This window comes from Eriocheir sinensis, chromosome 20, assembly GCF_024679095.1.
Source record: "Eriocheir sinensis breed Jianghai 21 chromosome 20, ASM2467909v1, whole genome shotgun sequence".
Classification (NCBI taxonomy): domain Eukaryota; kingdom Metazoa; phylum Arthropoda; class Malacostraca; order Decapoda; family Varunidae; genus Eriocheir; species Eriocheir sinensis.
The window spans coordinates 18,690,097-18,713,615 of NC_066528.1; the positions used below are offsets into that span (position 1 = coordinate 18,690,097).

General features: G+C 43.5%; 1 protein-coding gene across 1 annotated transcript in view; it reads left to right on the top strand.

Annotated features, from left to right (window-relative positions):
• LOC127001081 (anoctamin-7-like) overlaps positions 1–23,247 on the top strand; it is a 35,003-nt gene extending 11,756 nt beyond the window's left edge. The window contains 15 exon segments of the mRNA XM_050865253.1: positions 5,478–5,646; positions 6,328–6,493; positions 7,533–7,790; positions 8,277–8,497; positions 9,155–9,247; positions 9,456–9,558; positions 10,028–10,221; positions 11,260–11,301; positions 13,864–14,017; positions 15,587–15,792; positions 17,142–17,275; positions 17,892–17,982; positions 18,565–18,696; positions 19,212–22,478; positions 22,541–23,247. Coding sequence (XP_050721210.1) covers positions 5,478–5,646; positions 6,328–6,493; positions 7,533–7,790; positions 8,277–8,497; positions 9,155–9,247; positions 9,456–9,558; positions 10,028–10,221; positions 11,260–11,301; positions 13,864–14,017; positions 15,587–15,792; positions 17,142–17,275; positions 17,892–17,982; positions 18,565–18,696; positions 19,212–19,811 — 2,563 coding nt within the window. The 3' untranslated portion in view covers positions 19,812–22,478; positions 22,541–23,247.
• The last annotated feature ends 272 nt before the right edge of the window (positions 23,248–23,519 follow it).

The window sequence follows — 23,519 nt, forward strand, 5'->3', positions numbered from 1 at the left end:
CTCTCCTCTCCTCCTCGTCCTCCTCCTCCTCCTCCTCTTCTTCCACTTTATGTTCGTCCTCCATTTCTCTTCATTTATCCTTGTTATCTAATTTTTTCTTTTCTTGTTTTGGTCATTTTTCTTCTATTTTTTTCTTCTATGTCATTTCTCGTCTTGTTAGTCTTCATCTCTCCTTTATTTTCCTCCTTTAAACGACTCTTCTTCTTTTAATACTTTATCTCCAACCTCTCACTTAATCATTTCTTTTTTACTCCTGTTCTTCATCTGTTTTTTTTATTTTTTATTTCAGCAACTCGTCTTCTAATACCTAATCATTCTTCTACCATTCCTTCATTATTTTCTACCTCTGTTTTTTTTATTAATTATCATTCACTTCAATAGTCCTTCTTGTTCTAGTTATTTATCCTTCTTTTGTCACTATGTCATTCTTTTCTACTCGTGTTCATCTCATATATATTTTTTTTTACTTCAGCAACTCTTTTTTGTTACTCCATTACTCCATTCTAATCTTCTTATTCATCTACTTCTTCTACTTCAACAATCCTTCCTTTCATAATTCTGTATCTCCCTTTTGTCACTCCATCATTCCTTTCTACTCCTGATCCTCGTCTTTTTTTGTGATGTTTCTCGACTACTTTCAGACTGAGCAACATTCGCCTCAGCTTGCCTAAGAGCGCAATGTATCCAATCTCTAGTCACGTTCTGCTGCGTTCGTCTGGTCTTTGGTCTATGCGTTCAGCTCTTTCTCTTACTCCTCTGGCTAGAATGCAAGACCATGTATCATTCTCTCTCTCTTTCGAGCTATATTGATACGGTACTTATATACTCATTCTTTCTCTCATCGCCTTTTTCTCTTATAATCTTAAGGCGTTTCATATCAGGCTGTTATAACTCTCGTCTAAGCCTTTTTAATTCTAAGGGGCGTATAAGGCTTTTCTGGACAGGAGCTGCGTGTTCGCCTATGCCCTTGCCTACCCTTCCCCCGGCCTTTCCTGCGTCAAAAAGTACAGAGTCGTTATTCACGCTAACCTCACGAGTAAGCTCCTCCCTCTTCCCCTCCCATTGGCTACTCAACATGCAAGCCACGCCTCCTTTCCCTCTCAGGCGGTACGTGATTGGTCGAGGCTGGGGTGGCATGGGCGGGGCTTATTCTCGGGGTTAAATTGAATGGTTCGTTTTTTTCTTAGGCATGTGTTAGCTTGGCAAGGTTGTTTTGGTAGTGGATTTGATGCTAAGGTTGAGTTTTCGTACGAGTAGACTCCTGCATGGTTTTAAAAAGTGCCTCCCTTCCCCTTTCCCTTTCCCCTACCTCTTTTATTTCCCATATTTTAGTGTTTTGATATCAAGTGTTTATTCCCCGATGGTTAGTTTTAAGTCGATGGGGTGTTTGTGTGTGTGTACGTGGGTGTTTTTTGATATAGTGATTCTTGACGGAGTGTGTTTTAGTGTGATGATGTAGAGAGAGATGGTGTTGTTATGTGTGTGTAGAGGTGTGTGTGTGTGTGTGTGTGTGTGTGTGTGTGTGTGTGTGTGTGTGTGTGTGTGTGTGTTTAATTATATCTCATTCTTCCCCCGCTTGACTGAAAACTTCCTACACTGATTGACTAACTGACTTACTGACTGACTGACTGAATGAGTGACTTACTGCGAGAATGAAAGGAAATTAATATGGTGAAAAATATATAAAAAAAGACGAGTTTGTTGATTAAAAGGAAACGAAATCGTAACGTAGCAGAGATGTGATAGAGAAAATAAATAAAGGTCCCAAATAAAAGCAACTCAGAGTGAAAATAAAAGAAAAGGAAAAGAAACAGAAGAAAAAAGGAACAGAAAGAAAAGAAAAAGGAAAAGACAGAAGAAAAAAGGAAAAGAAAACAAGAAAAAGGAAAAGAAACAGGAGAAAAAGGGAAAAGAAACAGAAGACAAGGAAAAGAAACAGAAGAAGAAAAGGGAAAATAAAACAGAAGAAAGAAAAGAAAACAGAAAAGACAGAAAAGGAAAACAGACAGAAGGAAAGGAAAAGAAACAGAAGGAAAAGGGAAAACTAACAAAAGAATAAGAAACAGAAAGGAAAGAAAAAGGAAAAGAAACAGAAGAAAAAAAGGAAAAAGAAGACAGGGGAAAAAGGAGAAGGACAAAGAGCGCGTGTCAGCCTTCCGTCGGGCTGAAAAACTCTCTCCTTCAACACAGCAACACAACTTGAGCAATAACCCGGCTCCCTGCAGCAGCCAAGAGCCTCCTGCCTTCCCCCCCCCCCCCCCTCTCTCTCTCTCTCTCTCTCTCTCTCTCTCTCTCTCTCTCTCTCTCTCTCTCTCTCTCTCTCTCTCTCTCTCTCTCTCTCTCTCTCTCTCTCTCTCTCTCTCTCTCTCTCTCTCTCTCTCTCTCTCTCTCTCTCTCTCTCTCTCTCTCTCTCTCTCTCTCTCTCTCTCTCTCTCTCTCTCTCCACCTCCTTTTCCTCTTTATTTCATGTTTTCTTCTTATTTTCTTTCCCTACCTCGTTTTTCCCAACTTCCTGCTTCTTCCTGCATAAGCCCCAGGTGGTGGTGATGATGGTGGTGGTGGTGGTGGTAATGGTGGTGGTGTATAATGATCGTAAAAGCAAAAGTAGTAGTGGTCGTAGTGGTCGTAGTGCCATAAGACCCCTGACTAACGATCCTGGAGACTCGTAAGGTTGGGGCAAGTTAGCGAGCAGCCTTCAGAAGCCTTCCTCCCTAAGAGCCTCACCACCTGCTAACACCCGCCTGATAAAAGTGCTTCCTCCTCCCTTCCCTCACCAACGTTACCTTGATGTACGCGGCTGTTGTGGAGGTGGTCGTGTTTATATAGTGTTGCTCCGGTGGTTTTAGAGGCGGGAAAAAGGTATAGGGGAAGGAAAAGGAGGAATAGAAGAAGATTTGGATTATGATAAAGAAGAAGAGGAAGAGGAAGAAGAAGAGGAAAAGGAAGAAATAGAAGAAGATTTAGATGATGAAGACGAGGAAGAGGAAGAGGAAGAGGAAGAGGCAGAAGAAGAAAAAGAAAATGAAGAAATAGAAGAAGATTTAGATGAAGAAGACGAAGAAGAAGAAGAGGTAGAAGAAGAAGAAGAAGGAAAGTAAAGAAAAGAAAAAAAAAAGAAGCAAAAGAAGAAAGAAAACGAAAAAGAAAAGAAGGGAAAATAAAAGAAAACAAAAGAAACCGAAAACAAAGTCATAGAAAATAAACAGAAAAGAAAAAAAAGAAGAAAAAGAAGAAAAAAAGAAAGTCTGCAAACAAAAACAGCAACAAAAACAACAACAACAAGAACAACAAGAACAAAAAGAATAAGAAGAAAATAAAAACAAAACAAAAAAAGAAAATCAAAGAAAAAGAAAGACAAAAATCAAAAAAATATCACAAGCTTTCATCCCCTTCAGCCCGACCACAGAGAGTGCTTCGGGGGCTTGGAATCCTTGAGACTAATAGCTTCCAGTCCTGCTTAAAAAGGTCAACAGCAGGAAGGCAGGAAGGCAGGATGGAAGGAAGGCTGCAGGAAAGAAGGCTGTAGGCAGATCGACGCCGTGTGTGTGTGTGTGTGTGTGTGTGTGTGTGTGTGTGTAGGGGAATGGGGTCCGTATGTGTGTGTGTGTGTGTGTGTGTGTGTGTGTGTGTGTGTGTCTTCGCTATATGCCTCATGAGTGTTCCCTCGAGTGTTGTATATCGTACAGACTAATGACTCGTGATGTGTCTGTCTGTCTGTGTCATTCTGTTCCCTCTGATACTTAAAGACCCATATTCACAAACACTTCTGTCCTCACACACACATAACTGATAAGGCTTTCGTAGAGGTTGTTGTGGGTACTTCCATGGGTAGTCTTATGTGCCTAGTGATAGTTTAACAAGGCGCCTTTTCTGTACCATGAATGTGAAAAGGCCTTATAAGAACCCGACTAGTCTCTGTTATGGCCTTTGGGAAGAGCTGTTGTGAGAACCGAATGTGTTTTAGAATACGGGTTTTATGAATCACTTTAAAATTCTACCCTCAAGGCTTAATTAACATGAATCACTTTAAAATTCTACCCTCAAGACTTACCATGAATCACTTTAAAATTCTACCCTCAACACTTAACATGAATCACTTTAAAATTCTACCCTCAACACTTACCATGAATCACTTTAAAATTCTACCCTCAAGGCTTAATTAACATGAATCACTTTAAAATTCTACCCTCAACACTTACCATGAATCACTTTAAAATTCTACCCTCAACACTTAACATGAATCACTTTAAAATTCTACCCTCAAGACTTACCATGAATCACTTTAAAATTCTACCCTCAACACTTACCATGAATCACTTTAAAATTCTACCCTCAACACTTAACATGAATCACTTTAAAATTCTACCCTCAAGACTTTTAACATGAATCACTTTAAAATTCTACCCCCAAGACTTTTAACATGAATCACTTTAAAATTCCACCCTCAAGACTTTTAACATGAATCACTTTAAAATTCTACCCCCAAGACTTTTAACATGAATCACTTTAAAATTCTACCCCCAAGACTTTTAACATGAATCACTTTAAAATTCTACCCTCAAGACTTTTAACATGAATCACTTTAGAATTCTACCGACAAGACTTAACATGAATCACTTTAAAATTCTACCCTCAAGACTTTTAACATGAATCACTTTAAAATTCTACCCTCAAGACTTAACATGAATCACTTTAAAATTCTACCCTCAAGACTTTTAACATGAATCACTTTAAAATTCTACCCTCAAGACTTTTAACATGAATCACTTTAAAATTCTACCCTCAAGACTTTTAACATGAATCACTTTAAAATTCCACCCTCAAGACTTTTAACATGAATCACTTTAAAATTCTACCCTCAAGACTTTTAACATGAATCACTTTAAAATTCTACCCTCAAGACTTTTAACATGAATCACTTTAAAATTCTACCCTCAAGACTTAACATGAATCACTTTAAAATTCTACCCTCAAGACTTAATTAACATGAATCACTTTAAAATTCTACCCCCAAGACTTTTAACATGAATCACTTTAAAATTCCACCCTCAAGACTTTTAACATGAATCACTTTAAAATTCCACCCTCAAGACTTACCATGAATCACTTTAAAATTCTACCCTCAAGACTTAATATGAATCACTTCAAAATCCTACCCTCAAGACTTAACATGAATCACTTTAAAATTCTACCCTCAAGACTTAACTCATTGTCTAAAGCTGTCTACTGAATCAATATAAACTTCAACCCTTTAGACTTCAACCTGAATGTCTGAACCACTCTCTCCGTCCCTATAGAAACACTTAATCCTCTTCCTTTACATCTAATTCCACTTCTCTCGCAATAAACGTTTCCCAGACCAGCCAAATCCCATACACTAACACTCCCACCAGACTTGACCCTGAACGCATTAGTCTAGTCTCAGTAATACCCTCAAACCTTCCCCTTCTGACCCTTCCCGCGTGCTTGGTCCTCAGGTTCTTGGGCAGCGACAACCCCGACAAGTACTTCACCAACACCCAGCGCTCCAGGATCGTCTATGAGATTCTGTCGACGGCGGCGTTTGGCAAGACGAAGAAGGGAGAGATCGGTATTGAGAGGCTGGTGGAGGAGGGCGTCTACACTGCCTCGTTTGCGCTCCATGATGTAAGGGAGTGGAGAGGAGAAGATTGGAGTAGTTTAGAGTGGAGTAGATTGAAGTAGAGTGAAGTAAAGTGGAGTTTAGTTGAGTTGATTAGACTTGAGTAGAGTTTAAAGGAGTTGAGTGGAAGAAAGGAGAGTTCAGTAGAGGAGAGGAAAGGAGATGAGAATGAAGTAGAGTGAAATAGAAGAGAATAGAGTGAAGTAGAGTTGATCTGAGTGGAGTAGAGAAGGGTTAGAGTAGATTCCAAGTTGATTTAAGCTAAGTAGAGGGACTTGCGTGGTTAGTGGATGCTGAGAAGGGTTAAATCTTACTGTCTGTTCTTATAGTGGCGATATGGAAGGTTGCTGGATGCTGGAAAGGGTAAAATCTTATTGGTGAATGCTAGATGAACTATTGTGGGCGGGGCTAATCTGCCAAGCTAGTTTGAACAGAGTACAGGATGGTTATGATTAGTGATTACTGAGCTTAAGTAGGCGTAGCTTCTTTGTAGAGTTAAGTGGGACAGAGTAAAGGATGAATGTGATTGGAGGATAGGTCTGATGGGCGGGGCTTATTCGTCACGGTAAGTTAAACACAATATGCTTCCTTTTCTTTCATTATTCTTTCTTCTTTTCTCTTTATGCATCTTCCTCTATCTAGTTTCGTATCTCACCTTAATCCTCCCTTCCTTCCCGTCTTTCCAGGGCCCGTATGAACCGCCGCCCGGACCGCTGGATCCCTCGAAGCTCAACCCCCGCCAGGTTCTCTACCACTACTGGGCGCGATGGGGAAAGTGGTACAAGTATCAGCCGCTTGACCACATCCGCGAGTACTTCGGGGAGAAAATCGGGATCTACTTCGCTTGGCTGGGTGAGTGAGGGAAGGAGGGAGGGAGTTTTAGTGAGTGAGTGATTGGGGGTAGAGGAGGTGTTTTTTTTTTTTTTTTTTTTACATCAGAGGACACGGGTCAAGGTCAACAAAAAGAGTACAAAAAAAAAAAGGCCGCTACTCGCCGCTCCCATAAAAGATAAAAGTGAAGAGTAGCCAAAAGAGAGGTCAATTTCGGGCGGAGAGGTGTCTTTGTGTATTGTTAGTGACAGTAGTGATGTTGTTAGTGGTGGTATTGTTGGTGTTGTTGTTGTTAGAGGTTGTAGAAGTAGTAGGGACTCACACGGTAATCTAGCTTTTTAAATACCGTAAATAACTCTGGAGAAACTGCGTGAGGTTATTCAATATCTTCATGAATTTGAGTCTACACGCTTTTCTTGTTTACCTTAATGGGATATTTCAGCTGGACCAATTTTTTTTTTTTTGTTTTTTTTTTTGCTTTTTATCTATTTTCTCTACTGTAATTCGCATACCGATAGGGCGGAGATAGGTTGCAGTGCTCTCTCTTATGCAGTGTTCAGGAAAGACATAGGCAAAAACTGGTTCACGTACAGAGTGGAAGATGAGAGGAACAAACTGAGCATAGATGTGTACTTGAGGCAAACACAACTTACACCTTTAATCCGTCCGCTGCGATTGGCATGGATTTGGCTTTCACTGGTAGCCTGGTAACATATAGTCCCAGGTTTTTCTCTGCCTCTGTGGTGGATAGTGGAGTGTTTCCCATGTGGTATGGTATGCTGGATATTCCCTCCCAAGATGCAGGACTTTACATTTTTCTTCATTGAGTTGTAGCAGCCACTTTTTGATCCATTCCTGTAGCTTGGTGATGTCTTCTGTTAGGAAATACGCAGTCAAGGAGTTAAACAGAGACTTGATGCATTGATGGACGGGAAGGGAATTCGTAGAGTAATCCATCTTCAGAAACTGCTTTGTTCATCTTCAGGAGTTGTTTGGCCTTTTGTAGTCTCCTTATGTCCTTATGTTCTTTCTTATGCAATCTCTCTTATCCAATCTCCAGGGATGTACACGGGCTGGTTGTTGCCGGCCGCGGTGGTGGGGCTGCTGGTGTTCCTCTACGGCGTCATCACGATCAACCAGAACACGCCGGCCAACGAGATCTGTGATTCCCGAGGCGCGTTCATCATGTGCCCGCTCTGCAACGAGAAGCTGGGCTGCGTGTTTTGGGACCTCAACGATATCTGTGTGAACGCGCGGATCTCCTACCTCTTCGACCACCCCGGCACCGTTTTCTACTCAATCTTTGTGTCTTTTTGGGGTAGGCTTCGGTGTTTTGTGGGTTTGTGTGTTATTTGAATGTATGCTTGTGTTTTTGGGTATAGATTTTTTTACTTCTGTTGTTTTCTGTTCGATTTTTGTTTCGTTTTTGAGTAAGGTTTGGTATTTTGTGTGTTTTCTCATATAAATGTGTGTGTACATGTCCTTTTCTTGTATACAGATAAATTTTCCTCTAAACTTAAGTCTCTCTCCTTTTTTTCCTCCTGGTTAAGTCTCGTTCTTCTTCTTTCCTCAATCTAGTAAGCCTCATTTTCCTTGTTTCCTATAATAAGCTTCATTCTCTTTCTTTTTTATATCTTTCTAACATCTATCTTTCATCGTTCTCCTTTCCTCTATCTAGTAAGCCTCGTTCTCTTTCTTTTTCTATCTTTCTAACATCTATCTTTCATCGTTCTCCTTTCCCATATCTAGTAAAAGCCTCACTCTTTCTTTCCTCTAATTTAGTCTCTTTCTTTACTCTCCTCAGCCGTGTCCTTCCTCGAGTACTGGAAGCGTAAGAGCGCCTCCCTGGCACACCACTGGGACTGCCTCGACTTCCAGGAGGAGGAGGAGCGGCCGAGACCAGAGTTTGCAGCCAAGGCGCCGTGCAGGGAGCGGAACCCCATCACGGGCGTGCGAGAACCCTCCTTCCCTAAGTCCATTAGAACGAAGCGGATCATGGCGGGTGTCGGTCTTATCTTCATCATGGTAAGTAGAAGGGGGTTGAGCGGAGGGGAATGGTGAGGAGGTAGAGAGAGAGGTGTGGAGAGAGAGGAGGAGTTGTGGAGGGGCTGGTTGAAAGGTCAGAGTGTGGGCGCAGTGTCCCGCCCGCCGCTACAAGGTGACAATATCCAGTCATCGCCGAGTGGCCTGAGACTACCCACATGCTGCCCTGAAGACCGCTCATCAACACGGACACTAGCTTAACCCTTTTTAAAGAGGGCCACAAATGAGCTCCGGGGACAACATGAGCCAAGCAAGATGGCGCCAGTATAAAACGCTTGCCTGCCCCATAGCGGGCTTGGGCAGACCACCAAGCCCCACCAAGATAGCCTACGGGCGTTATAGGCGGGACATAAAAAAAATATTAGAAAGAGATGTATAGTGTAGGATGACGTATGAGAATGATGGATAGATAGATAGATAGATATTTTTGTTTACATGGAAGAGCTTCACTGTCATGACTTTTAATAATATTTGTTTATTTTTCCGTCACACGTTGTGAGTGATTGGATTTAAACGAATCAATCTGTTTTCATGTTATGCAAACACACACACACACACACACACACACACACACACACACACACGCACAGGAACACACACACATACACACGTGGATCCAGTAACATTGACTCTTCACAGATGAGCCTGGTGATCATCTTCATCGTGGCGGTCATCATCTACCGCGTGTTGGTGTCCATCCCTCTCTTCCGGAACGACACGCTTCGATCCCAGGTGTGTGGCGGGTTTTTAAAGGGAGTTAAGTCCTCCTACAGGCGTTTCAGAACATGTGTAAAGGGTTCAATGCTTGTAGATTTCATAATAGCTTTGTAATGGATAGACAGAGGGTATTAAGAGTTTTTTCATGTGTTTGATTAAGGCCAAATGTAAAGTGTTTCTCCTACTAATGTCTCCACGCACATTCCTTTCTCTGCACCTCCAGGCCCAAGCCATCTCCTCGCTGTCCGGGGCGGTGGTCAACTTCATCATTATCATGTGCATGGGCCGCGTGTATGAGAAGCTCGCCCATAGACTGACCACGTGGGGTAAGTCATGTTAGTTAAGCTGAGGACGGGTAGAGAAAAGAGACGGACGGTAGAGGTTAGCTGAGGACGGCTAGGCAACGAAAGAAAGGAAAGAGGAGATAGGAGAACTTGTACGTAGAGAGAACCAATAGAGGAGAAGAAGGAGGAATGAAGAAGTGACATTAGTTCAGCTGAGGATGGCTAGAGATTATATGATAGGAAAGAGAGGGACGGTAGAGGTTATCTGAGGACGGCTAGGACACGAAAGAAAGGAAAGAGGAGATAGGAGAACTTGTACGTAGAGAGAACCAATAGAGGAGAAGAAGGAGGAATGAAGGAGTGACGTTAGTTCAGCTGAGGATGGGAAAAAAATATCATAAGAAAGTAAAAAGAATGGTGGAAGAGTTACCTGAAAATGGCTTAGAAGTTATCCTTAAACCACCACTAACATACCAGATCTCCTCCTCACATCACCGTATCGTGCCCCCAGAGATGCACCGGACCCAGACGGACTTCGAGGACAACCTGACCTTCAAAGTGTTCATCTTCCAGTTCGTCAACTTCTACTCGTCCATCTTCTACATCGCGTTCTTCAAGGGCCGCTTCGTGGGCTACCCGGGGCACTACAAACACATCCTGGGCTTCAGAAACGAGGACGTGAGTGTTGGAGAGAAGGAGAGACAGGCAGAAAGAGAGACAAACAGAGACAGGATCGTCGAATAGAGTAAAAGGCAGAGATCAAACCTAACTAGAGACACAATTTTGGGTTCAGAAACGAGGACATGAGGAAGAGAGGAAGAGAGAGAGAGAGAGAAGAGGGAGACACACAGACAGACAGACAGGGAAAGAGTCACCAACAGAGACAAATCGAACAGAAGTAGAAGAGACAGAGAGACAGAGAGAGTGAGTGTTGGTGGGAGAGAAAGAGAAGAAGAACGACACACACAAACACACAAACAAAGAGACACAGAGACAAACAGGAGCTAAACCAGAGAGAAAAAGAGTAAGAGAGACCAACAAAAAGACCAAACCTAACCTAACTTAACCTAACCTAACCTCCTCTCTTCCCCTCCCCTTCCCTTTCCAGAGACAGAGTGACGAACAGACACTAAACCAGAGAGAAAAGACTGAAAAATACAAGACCTAACCTAACCTAACCTAACCTAACTTAAGCTAACCTAACCTAACCTAACCTAACCTCCTCTCTTCCCCTCCCCTTCCCTTCCCAGAGACAGAGTGACGAACAGACACTAAACCAGAGAGAAAAGACTGAAAAATACAAGACCTAACCTAACCTAACCTAACCTCCTCTCTTCCCCTCCCCTTCCCTTTCCAGAGACAGAGTGACGAACAGAAACTAAACCAGAGAGAAAAGACTGAAAAATACAAGACCTAACCTAACTTAACCTAACCTAACCTAACCTAACTTAACCTCCTATTCCCTCTTCCCTTCCCTTTCCAGAGACAGAGTGACGAACAGACACTAAACCAGAGAGAAAAGACTGAAAAATACAAGACCTAACCTAACCTAACCTAACCTAACCTAACCTAACCTAACCTCCTCTCTTCCCCTCCCCTTCCCTTTCCAGAGACAGAGTGACGAATAGAAACTAAACCAGAGAGAAAAGACTGAAAAATACAAGACCTAACTTAACCTAACCTAACCTAACCTCCTCTCTTCCCCTCCCCTTCCCTTTCCAGAGACAAAGTGACGAACAGAAGCTAAACCAAAGAGAAAAGATTGGCAAGCAGGTGGTGAACAATGCCTAACCTAACTTTGATTCCCTCTTGCCCTTTCCAGAGACAGAGTGACGAACAGACACTAAACCAGAGAAAAGACTGAAAAATACAAGACCTTACGGTGAAGGAAAAAGTTCAAGGTAAAAAAATATAAGACAAGAAAAGCCCGCTAATCACTGCTCCTGAATGGGGAAAAATGTAAGAAATGAGAAATGAGGGAAAGAAATGTTGAAAAGTTGGAAAAAAATGGAAGAAGAAATGAGAAATGAGGGAAAGAAATGTTGAAAAGCTGGAAAAAAATGGAAGAAATGAGAAATGAGGGAAAGAAATGTTGAAAAGCTGGAAAAAAATGGAAGAAATGAGAAATGAGGGAAAGAAATGTTGAAAAGCTGGAAAAAAATGGAACAAATGAGAAATGAGGGAAAGAAATGTTGAAAAAAAAGAAAAAAATGGAAGAAGAAATGAGAAATGACGGAAAGAAATGTTGAAAAGTTGGAAAAAAATGGAAGAAGAAATGAGAAATGAGGGAAAGAAATGTTGAAAAGTTGGAAAAAAATGGAAGAAATGAGAAATGAGGGAAAGAAATGTTGAAAAGTTGGAAAAAAATGGAAAAAATAAGAAATGAGGGAAAGAAATGTTGAAAAGTTGGAAAAAAATGGAAAAAATGAGAAATGAGGGAAAGAAATGTTGAAAAGTTGGAAAAAAATGGAAAAAGAAGAAATGAGGGAAAGAAATGTTGAAAAGCTGGAAAAAAATGGAAAAAGAAGAAATGAGGGAAAGAAATGTTGAAAAGTTGGAAAAAAATGGAAAAAGAAGAAATGAGGGAAAGAAATGTTGAAAAGTTGGAAAAAAATGGAAGAAGAAATGAGAAATGAGGGAAAGAAATGTTGAAAAGTTGGAAAAAAATGGAAAAAGAAGAAATGAGGGAAAGAAATGTTGAAAAGCTGGAAAAAAACGGAAAAAATGAGAAATGAGGGAAAGAAATGTTGAAAAGTTGGAAAAAATGAAAAAAGAAATGAGAAATAAGGGAAAGAAATGTTGAAAAAAAAAGACAAAAAAACCCGCTAATCACTGCTCCTGAATGGGAAAAAAATGGAAAAAATGAGAAATGAGGGAAAGAAATGTTGAAAAGCTGGAAAAAAATGGAAGAAGAAATGAGAAATGAGAGAAAGAAATGTTGAAAAGTTGTACATATTAGGAATGAGATAAAAGATGTGGTATTTAAGACACGGAGGAGAGGAGGGAGGTAAAACGGAGATTGTAGAAGGAACCAAATTGCAGAAGTAGGAGCTATTAGGTATAAGGGAACTTGCATACATATAAGAAATGAGAGAGGAAGGAAGGGAAAAAGATAATGGAGATAACAGAAGGAAGAGAAGTATAAAGAAGCATAAAAGAAGAACTAAGAGAAGAAGAGCAAAAGGGAATAGAAGTGAAGTAAAAAGGAGTATAAATATAAGAAATGAAGGAGAGGAAGAGAAGGAGGAAGATAACGTAGAGAATATATAGATAGTAGATAGAAAGATAGATAGATAAAGAGAAAGAAAAAAAGAAAGAAAAAGGAAAGAAAAAGAAGGAAAGAGAGAGAGAGAGAGAGAAGGTCTGGGTCTAGCATTCATAATCAAAACTTCTTCCATTATATAAACAACATTTTTATGACGTAATTTAAGTTAAGAAAAGACCTCTCGTTATTTTCTCATAGCTCTTACGACATTATTATATTTTCTCTTTTTTCCTTTCATTTACTTTTCCTTCCTTCATATTTTCTTACTTTTTGCTATTCTCCTTTCTCTGTTCCTTTATTTCCTTTTCCATGCTTCTTATTTTCTTCCTTATTCCTGTCCTTTTTTCTCTCTCCTTTTCATCTTTTTCCTTCCTTTTTTATTTTCTTCCACTGGCTATTCTCTTTTCTCTTTTTCCTTCATTTCCTTTTCCTTCCTTCATATTTTCTTCCATACCGTAGTCTCCCTTCTTTTCTATTTTCCTTCTTATGTCCCTTTTATTCTTCTCTTTATCCGGGTCTTTCTTTCATTATCCTTTTCCTTTTAACATCCTTATCCTAATCTTCGTCAACGTCACTTGGTATTCTCAAACGTTTCCGCCTCTCTCATCATCAACTATTTCCCAAGGCTTCAAAGGAGGTTAAGTGGGTTGTCATACCATCACCAGGGTCATAGAAGTACCCTGGAAATGCCCGCAACAACTCCTACGAAAGCCTTGTCTAATGTGTGTACTTAGGCGAGGAATGATTGAGAATATATCACTTCGAACTCTTTCCCCTCCCAACTCCTACATAAGTCTTTAATGTGTGTGCTTGGGCGCTAGATTGAACTAGACTACGACCCTCTAAATTCATTCCTCATACGTTCATGGTAGAGACGCCTTTTAAAACTACTACAAGGCTCATAAAACTACCCCTGGAAATGCTCCCCACAAACACTAAAACCTTGTGTGTGTGTGTTTGGGCGCTGAAAAGTTTAAGAATATGCCCCTTACTCTATCCTACGAAAATGCGTGTCTGTCTGTACGCCGAAATCTTAAGAATATGCCCCATTGAATTCTTTCCTTCTACAACTCCTACGAAAGCCTTGTGTGTACTTGGGCCCAGAAGTGTTTAAGTATATGTGACCTATGCCTTTTCGTCCCCAGGTTAAGATGGCCCACAAAGCAAGGACACGCTGGGAGGCGGACTACCAGCTAATCGACAACGAGGGACTGTTTCAGGAGTACCTCGAGATGGGTGAGTTGCCCCTTCGTTGATCTTTGTACGTTTTCTTTTCTTTTTTTTCTTTTTTTTCAGTGTTATTTTTTTCTGTCTCGTTCTTGTTCTTCTTTTTCTTTTCTGTTTATTTCGTTATCTGTTTTTTTTTCCTCAATGTTATTTATCTCTATTACTGTCTGTTTGTCTCTCTGTTTATTCCCTTTCCGTTCGTTATCTCCTTCCATATTTTTTTCCCTTTTTTTCTGTTTCAAAATCGTTGCTTCCATTTCCTCTCTTCCTTTTCCTTCCCTTCATCTTCCCTTTCTTCCTCTTTCCTCTCTTCCTCTGTCCTCCCTTTCTCTTCCCTCTCTTCCTCTTTCCTCCCTTCCTCTTCCCTCTCTTCCTCTTCCCTCCCTTCCGCTTCCCTCCCTTCCTCTTCCCTCTTTTCCTCTTCCCTCCCTTCCTCTTCCCTCCCTTCCTCTTTCCTCTCTTCCTCTCCCCTCACTTCCCTTCCATCATTCCCCTTCCTTTCCTTCCTTCTGAAACAACCCTCGCATATATCTATCTTTAACTATCTGTCTATCTCTATCTTCTACTTATTAGTCTGCATATTTATCTATCTATCTCTTTCAACTCTAACTTTTCGTCCTAAAATATTCAAAACCAGCAAATGCGTTTAATGTCCATCGCTTTTACGCCCTTTATATAAGCTTGGATTCCCCTCTGGCAACCCATTATAAACTCACAGGCCCAGTAAATGGAGTTAGCAAGGGCGTTGGATCCTCTCTTTGTAGCTGTAATAACTTTCCCCGTGTATATCAGATGCGAATTTGTTTTAGCTATCGACCCTTCCTCTTTTCGTCCTGTAGTCATCCAGTTTTTCAATATTCTTTCCTTTCTCGTTGTAGTTCCTTGGTATGGTTCCTCTTCCTTTTGTATGTACGTTTTCCAGGTGATACGTAACATTTGTATTTGTATTTATATTTCAGTTTTCCATTCCTATGTGTCATCAATTCATCCTTTTTTGCAGTTTTCCAGTAAGTTTACATCACTCGCCTTTTTCTCTTTACTTCTTTTTGTATGTCAGCTTTTCAAGTCGTGTTTATCATCAACTCGTCCTTCTTTCTTTCAGTCCTCCAGTTCTGCTTCATTATCATCTAGCAGAAGTTCATTAATTTCTCTCAATTCATCTTTTATTGCAGTTTTCCAGTAAGTTTTCATGACTCTCTACTCTTCCTTTTTATTTCTTTTGTATGTTAGTTTTCTACCTCGTGTTTATCATCAGCTTGTTCCTCTTTCGTCTGTCATTTCTCTAGTTCTTCAATATCACTCTTCTTTTCCTTTATAAATCTTTAGCATTCGTTCACTCCTAACGTTCCTTCTTTCTTTCTTTCCCGCGTTCTATCTTTCCTCTTTCTTTCTTTTCGCGCTCTTTCGGTCCTTCTAAGCTATCAACCCGTTCCTCTTTTCGTTTCGCAGTTCTACAGATCGTTTTAATCACCCTTTTCTCTCCCTATGCAGTTCTTTATCAAATCTCTACTTCCCATCGCTTTCCAGTTATCCAGTTCTTATCAATCATCAACCCGCCCTCTTTTCTTCCTCTGTCAGTTCTTCAGTTCGGCTTCATCACCATCTTCGTGGCCGCATTCCCCCTCGCGCCGCTCTTCGCCCTCCTCAACAACTGGGTGGAGATTCGCCTCGACGCGCAGAAGTTCGTGTGTGAGACGCGGCGGCCAGTCTCCGAGCGTGCCCAGAACATCGGTATCTGGTTCACCATCCTGGACTTCATGGCGCATCTGGCGGTGATTAGCAACGTGAGTGTGGGAAGACGGTGGAAGAGGAGGAGGAGGAGGAGGAGGAGGAGGAGGAGGAGGAGGAGGAGGAGGAGGAGGAGGAGGAGGAGGAGGAGGAGGAGGAGAAGGAGGAGGAGGAGGAGGAGGAGGAGGAGGAGGAGGAGGAAGACGTATTATGTCGATGTAAATAGGAAAAGAGATAGATAGATAGATAGATAGAGAGAGAGAGAGAGAGAGAGAGAGAGAGAGAGAGAGAGAGAGAGAGAGAGAGAGAGAGAGAGAGAGAGTATGATATAATTATCTAAATGGCTTTTGGCTTGTGTGTGTAATGGAATATAATTAGATTTCGGTTCACACACACACACACACACACACACACACACACACACACACACACACACACACACACACACACACACTGGGTCAATAAAACAAGGTTGAGAGGTACAACACTTTAGATACAAAAGATGAAGTCACTTGAGCCCACAAAAGAGGAGGAGGAGGAGGAGGAGGAGGAGGAGGAGGAGGAGGAGGAGGAGAAGGAGGAAGAGGAGGAAGGTGCTGGTAGTTACAAAAGATGAAAAAGAAATGCAGGGAGGGAAGAAGGAAGGGGAGGAGGAAGGAAGGAAGGAAGGAGGAAGGAGGAAGGAGGAGGCAGAAATGGGGTTATAAGATTAGAAAGTCGATGTGATATATATAATTAATAAGTATAACATGCACACACACGCACACACACACACACACACACACACACACACACACACACACACACACACACACACACACACACACACACACACACACACACACACACTCCTTTCACAAACATTCACAAACACTTTTTGCTCTTTAATTCCATCCCTACTATTTCCTTTCACCTTCTTAACACTCAAAGACGTTTCTGATTCTCTACACACCAAACTCTCTCTCTCTATTTACACTCTCCAATCTCTTTATAACACAGTCTATCCCCTTTTTCTGTCCCTTTTCTAAACACACAGACACTAGCGAAGTCTCCCTCTTAAAGCTCAGTCAGTCTCGTTTTCTATCTCTTTATTCAGCACTTTCTATCTCTTTAATCAACACTCCATTCCCATTTTCTTTCCCTTAACATTAACACTCTAGTAAAGTCTCCCTCAAAAAGCTAAGTCAGTCTCGTTTTCTTTCAGGCCTTCCTCATAGCCTTCACCTCGGACTTCCTGCCTCGCCGTGTTCTCTCTCTTCACAAGCTTATACAATCCTTCATTTACACGCTTCAGTATCTTGAACATTCCATTCTCATTTTCTGTCCCTCTAACGAATATAAACAACATACACACACTCTGTCGAAGTCTCCCTCACAAAGCTCAGTCAGTCTCGTTTTCTTTCAGGCCTTCCTCATAGCCTTCACCTCGGACTTCCTGCCTCGCCTCCTCTATAAGTATGAATACGATTGGTCCCTCAGCGGCTACATCAACTTCACGCTGGCCATCGCCCCGAACAACACCCTGAGCCAACAGTGCAGGTGAGGGGAGGATGGTGGGAGAGAGAGAGAGAGAGAGAGAGAGAGAGAGAGAGAGAGAGAGAGAGAGAGAGAGAGAGAGAGAGAGAGAGAGAGAGAGAGAGAGAGAGAGAGAGAATCATAGCTATATTGATAGATAGCCGGATTTATAGATAGGTAGTTTATATAGTTAGATAAATAGATAAATCAAAGAGAAATAAAGAAAGGAAGAAATTAAGGATGAAATTAGAGCATGGATAGATAGTATTGATTGAGTGGTAAATTGTCTAGCAGATAGATAGTGATAGATAGATATAGGGAGGAAATGAAAGAAAAAAAAGTAAATGAGAAAATTATTAAAAGATAGATTAATTGATACTTTGACTGCTAGATAGATAGATAGATAGATAGATAGATACATAGATAGATAGAGCATCGTGTACCAGAGTGATTATGTTTGCCGTGGTGAGATAAGATTAAGCAAATAGACGTGAACCTAAATACTTGATACCCATACTCAGTGAGGGGAGGCGTGAAACTCTGCGGGGATAGCGTGCCGCGTTTCACTATCTCTGGGTATTCACACCTTAGACTCTCTCTCTCTCTGTCTATCTATCTATCTATTTCTCACTTATAACAGGTATCGTGGGTATCGTGATGAGTACGGCAACCACACTCTCTTCTTCTGGCGCCTCCTGGCCATCAGACTCGCCTTCGTCATCATCTTCGAGGTAAGGAAGGAGGAGGTCGATGAAGATGATAGGCTGTGTTGGTGTTGCCTCTATTTCTATCTTCTATCGATATTTTCATGCTGACTGCCCATCTGAACTTACTAACTGCATACCTCCCCCCCTCCCGCGGCCCCACTGCACACGACTTTCTACTCTAGCTCATCCCTATACCGTCCAAATTCCTTATGCAAGAGTTAACCATCATATTCACTCTCTCATCCCTATACTGTCCAAATCCCTTATGCAAGAGTTAACCATCATATTCACTCTCTCATCCCTATACTGTCCAAATCCCTTATGCAAGAGTTAACCAGCGTCTTCACTCTTTCATCCCTTCCGCTGGTAAACTCTAGAATAGCCTTACTTTTCTAGCAGTGAACGGCAATAGTATAAGAACCAGTAACGCATTCAGTCAGGCTATACATAAGGTTGAGTTGTACTGCGTGGCTTTGTGTGAGAATGCGTCCCAGTTCAGTGCAGTTCAGTTGAAAGTCAGGGAGATAGCCTTTGCAACGGCCTCTCCTTTGCTTCCCTTACTGACCGTTTCTGAGTTCCTTTCTGAGACCGGTTTCCTCTGGCCAGCACGTGGTGTTCGGTATCTGCCGCCTCATCGACATCCTGGTGCCAGACATCCCGCAGAGCCTCGAGATAAAGATCAAAAGGGAGAGATACTTGGCCAAACAGGCGCTGGCAGACTCGGACACCATGATGAAGGTGGGTGCGTGGACGAGGAGGGAGAGAGAGAGAGGGTTAAGGAGGTGGAGAGGATGAAAGGTGTGCGGAGGTAAGTGTGGAAAGGACAGAAAGGTTGGACGAGGAAAGTTGTCCAAAGAAAATGAGGGTTTAATAGGGAGAACTGATAGAATTATGAATGTTATGTGTGAAAACTGATAAAAAACTGTTTGAATTAGAAAGCAAAGAGGTTTTGAATAAGAAATAAACATTGTTAAGGTTAAAATAAATAGTATGAGTGCATCCATAGACTTAGTTTAGAGGGAAATGGAGAAGGAAGGGAGGGAGGGAAGAAAAGTCATGCTTGGTAGAGGCTAAAAGGAAAAAAAAAAAAAAAAAAACCAACAAAGTATAGAGTTGAAAAAAAAAGGAAAATAATGATGAAAGGGATATGAGGGGAAAGAATGGAGGGAGGGAAGGAAAGACATGTTGGTAGACGCTAAAAGGAGAACAAGAACACACAAACACACATACTCACACATCTTCATCTCCCACAGGTCGCTGCTCAAGGGAACGAAGATGACGACGACAACGAAGGCGGAAACGACATCCACATCCTCCTGCACGACGGGGATTCTCAGAGCGCCATCGTCCCCCCTTCCCCCGGCTGCCTCACTCCACAGTCCCCCGTGCAGCCCCCGCCCCAGACGCAACCCTCGCCTGAACCCTCCCCGCCGCAGCCCCCGAAGAACTCCATGCCCGCCCGGGACCCCGATGCGTTCTCCTCCTATGACTTCGGGAACATTGAGACCTCCCCGCCCTCCACCCTCAAGCAGACCTCCCCCTCCCCGCCGAGTCATTCCAACACAGCGTCCTCCTCCGCAAACACGACCTCTGATGCAGCCTTCTCCTCGGCCTCCTCCGCACCGCCGTCCTCGTCCTCCTCCTCCTCCGCCCCCAAGGATAAGAAGGATAAGAGCCTCCCCGCGTCCTCGCCCTTCGGAGAGGCCAAGATCCCGCCGCCCGTGCCCTCCAGAAGAAGCTCCCGAGGCGTCAAAGGGCGGACCACGGTGGTGACAGCCGGCGGAGGGACGAGTCTAAGGAACCACAACGGGACGTCCTTGAATGGCCGGGCTCCCGCGCACGCCACGACATAACAGTGGGCCGCCTTCACCCGTCCTGGGGTCGTGTACAAGCAGACGGCAGTGTAGGAGGTCGTCTGCCGCGGCCCGCTTCAGTTGTTCCTTGGTTGAGGCTCTCGTGTCGCGAGGTTGAAGGGAGGGTGGGCAGGGCAGTGGGGCGACGTACCTCCCTCCGCCACCCTTGTCCCTGGTGCAGCGAAGGCTCTGTCCAGCAGCACTGTGAGGGCAGTAAGGAGGAGCATCTCAGAACGTCTCAACGCCTCTTGGTCTCCGACTGTGACGGGGTGATGGGACTTTCTCCTTATTTTCCTCTTCAAACTCGTGTTTCAGAATGGAGTGTGCAAGGAGACTGCTTCCCACGGCCCCCAGTGGCCGTGACCGCTGGAGGCCTCGTGGCGGCCCCTTCCCGGCGGGCTGAGTCACCGTCTGCTGCCGGCCTGCAGCGACGGTCCTCCTCTGACACACAGACTCTGAGTGCCTTCTTGATGTTCTGCTTAGTTTATGGTTTCCCTGTTAGCGACGGGTGGAGGACGAGCAAGGTGTGGTGGAGTGACTCCTTCAGTATTCTCGGCAGTGTCTTCAGCGGCCGCCACGGAGCGTGTGACAGAAGCTCACAGCTCGTGGCCGGCCGGTTCAGTTGTTGGAGCGAGTGTTTTACTAAGGGCAAGAAACTCAAAACAGAGAGATGGCCTTCTAGTCCATGTGTGATAAATCATAATCTTAATTTGAAATATATCAGAAAACATAATAATAAATTTAAACGATATCATATACTTAAGGACAACCCGAAGCCAGTGTTGTGAGATCGGTAACCCGGCAGACGGAGGGCCGCCGGCGTGGTGGTGGCGGGCTGTGGCCGCGCCTCACCGCTGCCAGTGCGTGTCCAAGAAGTGTTGGTCGCCGCTGCGGTGCCGGCGTCTCAGGCCCGGCACTCAGCGTGGGACGAGGGCGGGTCGTATATATTTTTCACTTTTCCATTTCCGTCGCTTGTTGGCTGATCCCTGAACTGGCTTCACTAATTCATATCATGCGGTGGCCAGGACGGCTGGCTCGCGGCTCTCATCAAAGGAATTCGTTATGTTTCCAGTGTGTCATCCTCACTCATTTGCCTCCACGTGTATGCAAGGCTCCAAGGTCTCGTCTGTAGCGTCTCGCCGGACCGCGCCTGTTCCTTGTCCTCGTCTGTGCTTGTCTCAGTCATCGCCTCCATCCCCACTGCCCCGGGCTGGCCCTGTACATAGCGTCACCTACTCATGAAAGTTTCCCCTCAGCAACACTAAACAGCAGCAGCCGGCTAGTGTTCCCCGTCTCGTCCTTTGTCCAGACTGGCCACGAAGGGTCCAAGGTCGGTATTCTCAGACGCTTCCGCCTCTCACATCAACTGTTTCCAAAGGCCAAGAAGGAGATCACTCGGATTCTCATGAGTCTTAGGTTCATGGTACAGAAGAAGGGTCGGACTGCCACCAGGGTCATAAAAGTATCCCTGAAAATGCCTAAAACTCCTAAAAAACCGTGTCAAATAAGTGAGCTTGGGCGCCGCAATGTCTAAGAATATGGTCCTAAGATCGTATGTGAGTGGTCACTTGGCGGAGTCTTAACATTACCTATTGCGGCACTCCTACGGTAAAATGTCAGCCATAGAGTCCTTACAGATGTCAGGGAAAGTAGCGTTGATTACTTAAATGAGCGACAGTTACCGGGAACGTGGCTGGTTTGAAGGGTAAGGTCACGTTCGAGTGTTAAGTGACCGGAGCCACGAGTTCGGTTCTGCCCGTGCCGCGTCGCCTCTTCAGCGGCACCGGGCAGGCAGCGCTGAGGGTCGAGGGCTTCAAGAGATACATATCCTGCACACACGACGCCATTCTTAGCCTTGAAGTTAGTCTCTGCATCTCATTCTTCATCCCTTGCCTTTGTAGTGAAGCGAGAGAGCACGGAGGAAGAAGCGAAGGAGAAACTGATCGCAGAGGTTACTGGAAGACATCCCATAATCGCGTCTCTTAGTCTAAAACGTCAGCCTTGAAGTTAGTCTCTGCATCTCATTCTTCATTCCTTTGCCTTTGTAGTGAAGCGAGAGAGCGCTGAAGAAGAAGCGAAGGAGAAAGAGGAGTTGGTCGCAAGGAAGATAACTGGAACACATCCCATAATCGCGTCTCTAAGTCCAAAACCTCAAATTTCCATGTCTATCCAGCTACAGAACCTCACCAAAGACTATCGCAAGGACGGTTACTGGAAGACATCACATACTAACGCCTCACTACCTTAAAACAGTCCAAAGACATCGTACTTACCCATTAAGGTTGACGCAAAACATCGGCGAAGTTCGGCGTGGGGGTCTTCGTGATTCCTGAAGACTTGCGTGCCTCCTGAGTCATGTTTTGTATCCCTTGTTGGTCTGACTTCCAAGATTCATTCACCTGGAAACTTCGAGGCGTAGAGACAAGATTCACGCGTCTCCTGAGTCATGTTAAGTGTATTTCGCTTGCAAGATTCATTTTCCTGGAGATTTTGAGGCATGGAATGAGGTTTTGCGCGTCACCTGAGCTCCTCTTCGCTAGATATGCTGTTGGCTTATGGATCCGTGCTGTCTTAAGTATGGAATGAGGTTTTGCGCGTCTCCTGAGCTCCTCTTCGCTAGATCTGCTGTTGGCTTATGGATCCGTGCTGTCTTAAGTATGGAATGAGGTTTTGCGCGTCTCCTGAGCTCCTCTTCGCTAGATTCCGTGCTGTCTTAAGTATGGAATGAGGTTTTGCGCGTCTCCTGAGCTCCTCTTCGCTAGATCTGCTGTTGGCTTATGGATCCGTGCTGTCTTAAGTTCCAATAAGTCTTGCGCCACTCTCCTATAAGCGAAGGGGACGCAGCGCCAACCTGGAGAGCTGCATATGAACTCTTTCCGCCAGTAGGTACATAGGCCGCAGGTTGTCTCTTCATCCCTCGGTCTGCTGCTGTAGGCTACTCTTAAGAACATGCTGTACACGCACATTCATATTCCTCTTACTGCCAAAGAAGAAATAATCAGTCATTCCGTTGTATACTTGGGAAACCTTCAGTGATGACAGTATTTGACTTTATAATACTAGTAATAATAGTAATAGAGTCTAGTAAGTGCATAGGTCTAACTCCGTAATGTTATTCAGGGTGAGTAAGGTTACTACTACTACTGATTTTTGTGATATTAATGATACTTCTCTGTCCTTCGTGTAGCATTGCATGGGAGCGCTACCGTCGTCCGTCTGGCAGGGGTGTGACTCTGGGGGAGGTGGTGAGAGCTGGCAAGAATCTGAGACGGGGTTGTCAGACGCTTCAACTATTTCCAAATGCAGAAAAGTTGACAAATCGGGTTCTAATGAGTGTTTTCTTAGGCTCACGGTACAGAAGAAGGATCAGACTACCACCAGGGTCTTAAAACTACCCCAGGAAAGGCCCACAACTCCTACGAAACCCTTGGAAAATAAAAATGGCAATATATTTGAAAAGAATAGGATGGAGCAGCCTTCTCAGACACTTTCAAGAGGCCGAAAAGAAGATAAATCGGGTTCGAATGAGTGTGTTTTTAGGTTCATGGTACAGAAGAAGGATCAAACCACCACCAGGGTCATAAAACTACCCCAGGAAAGGCTCATTACACCTACGAAAGCCTTGGAAAATAAGATTGGCAATAATGTGTGATGGAGTTCTCAGACGCTTCCGCCAAAAAAAACAAGATAAATCGGGTTCTAATGTGT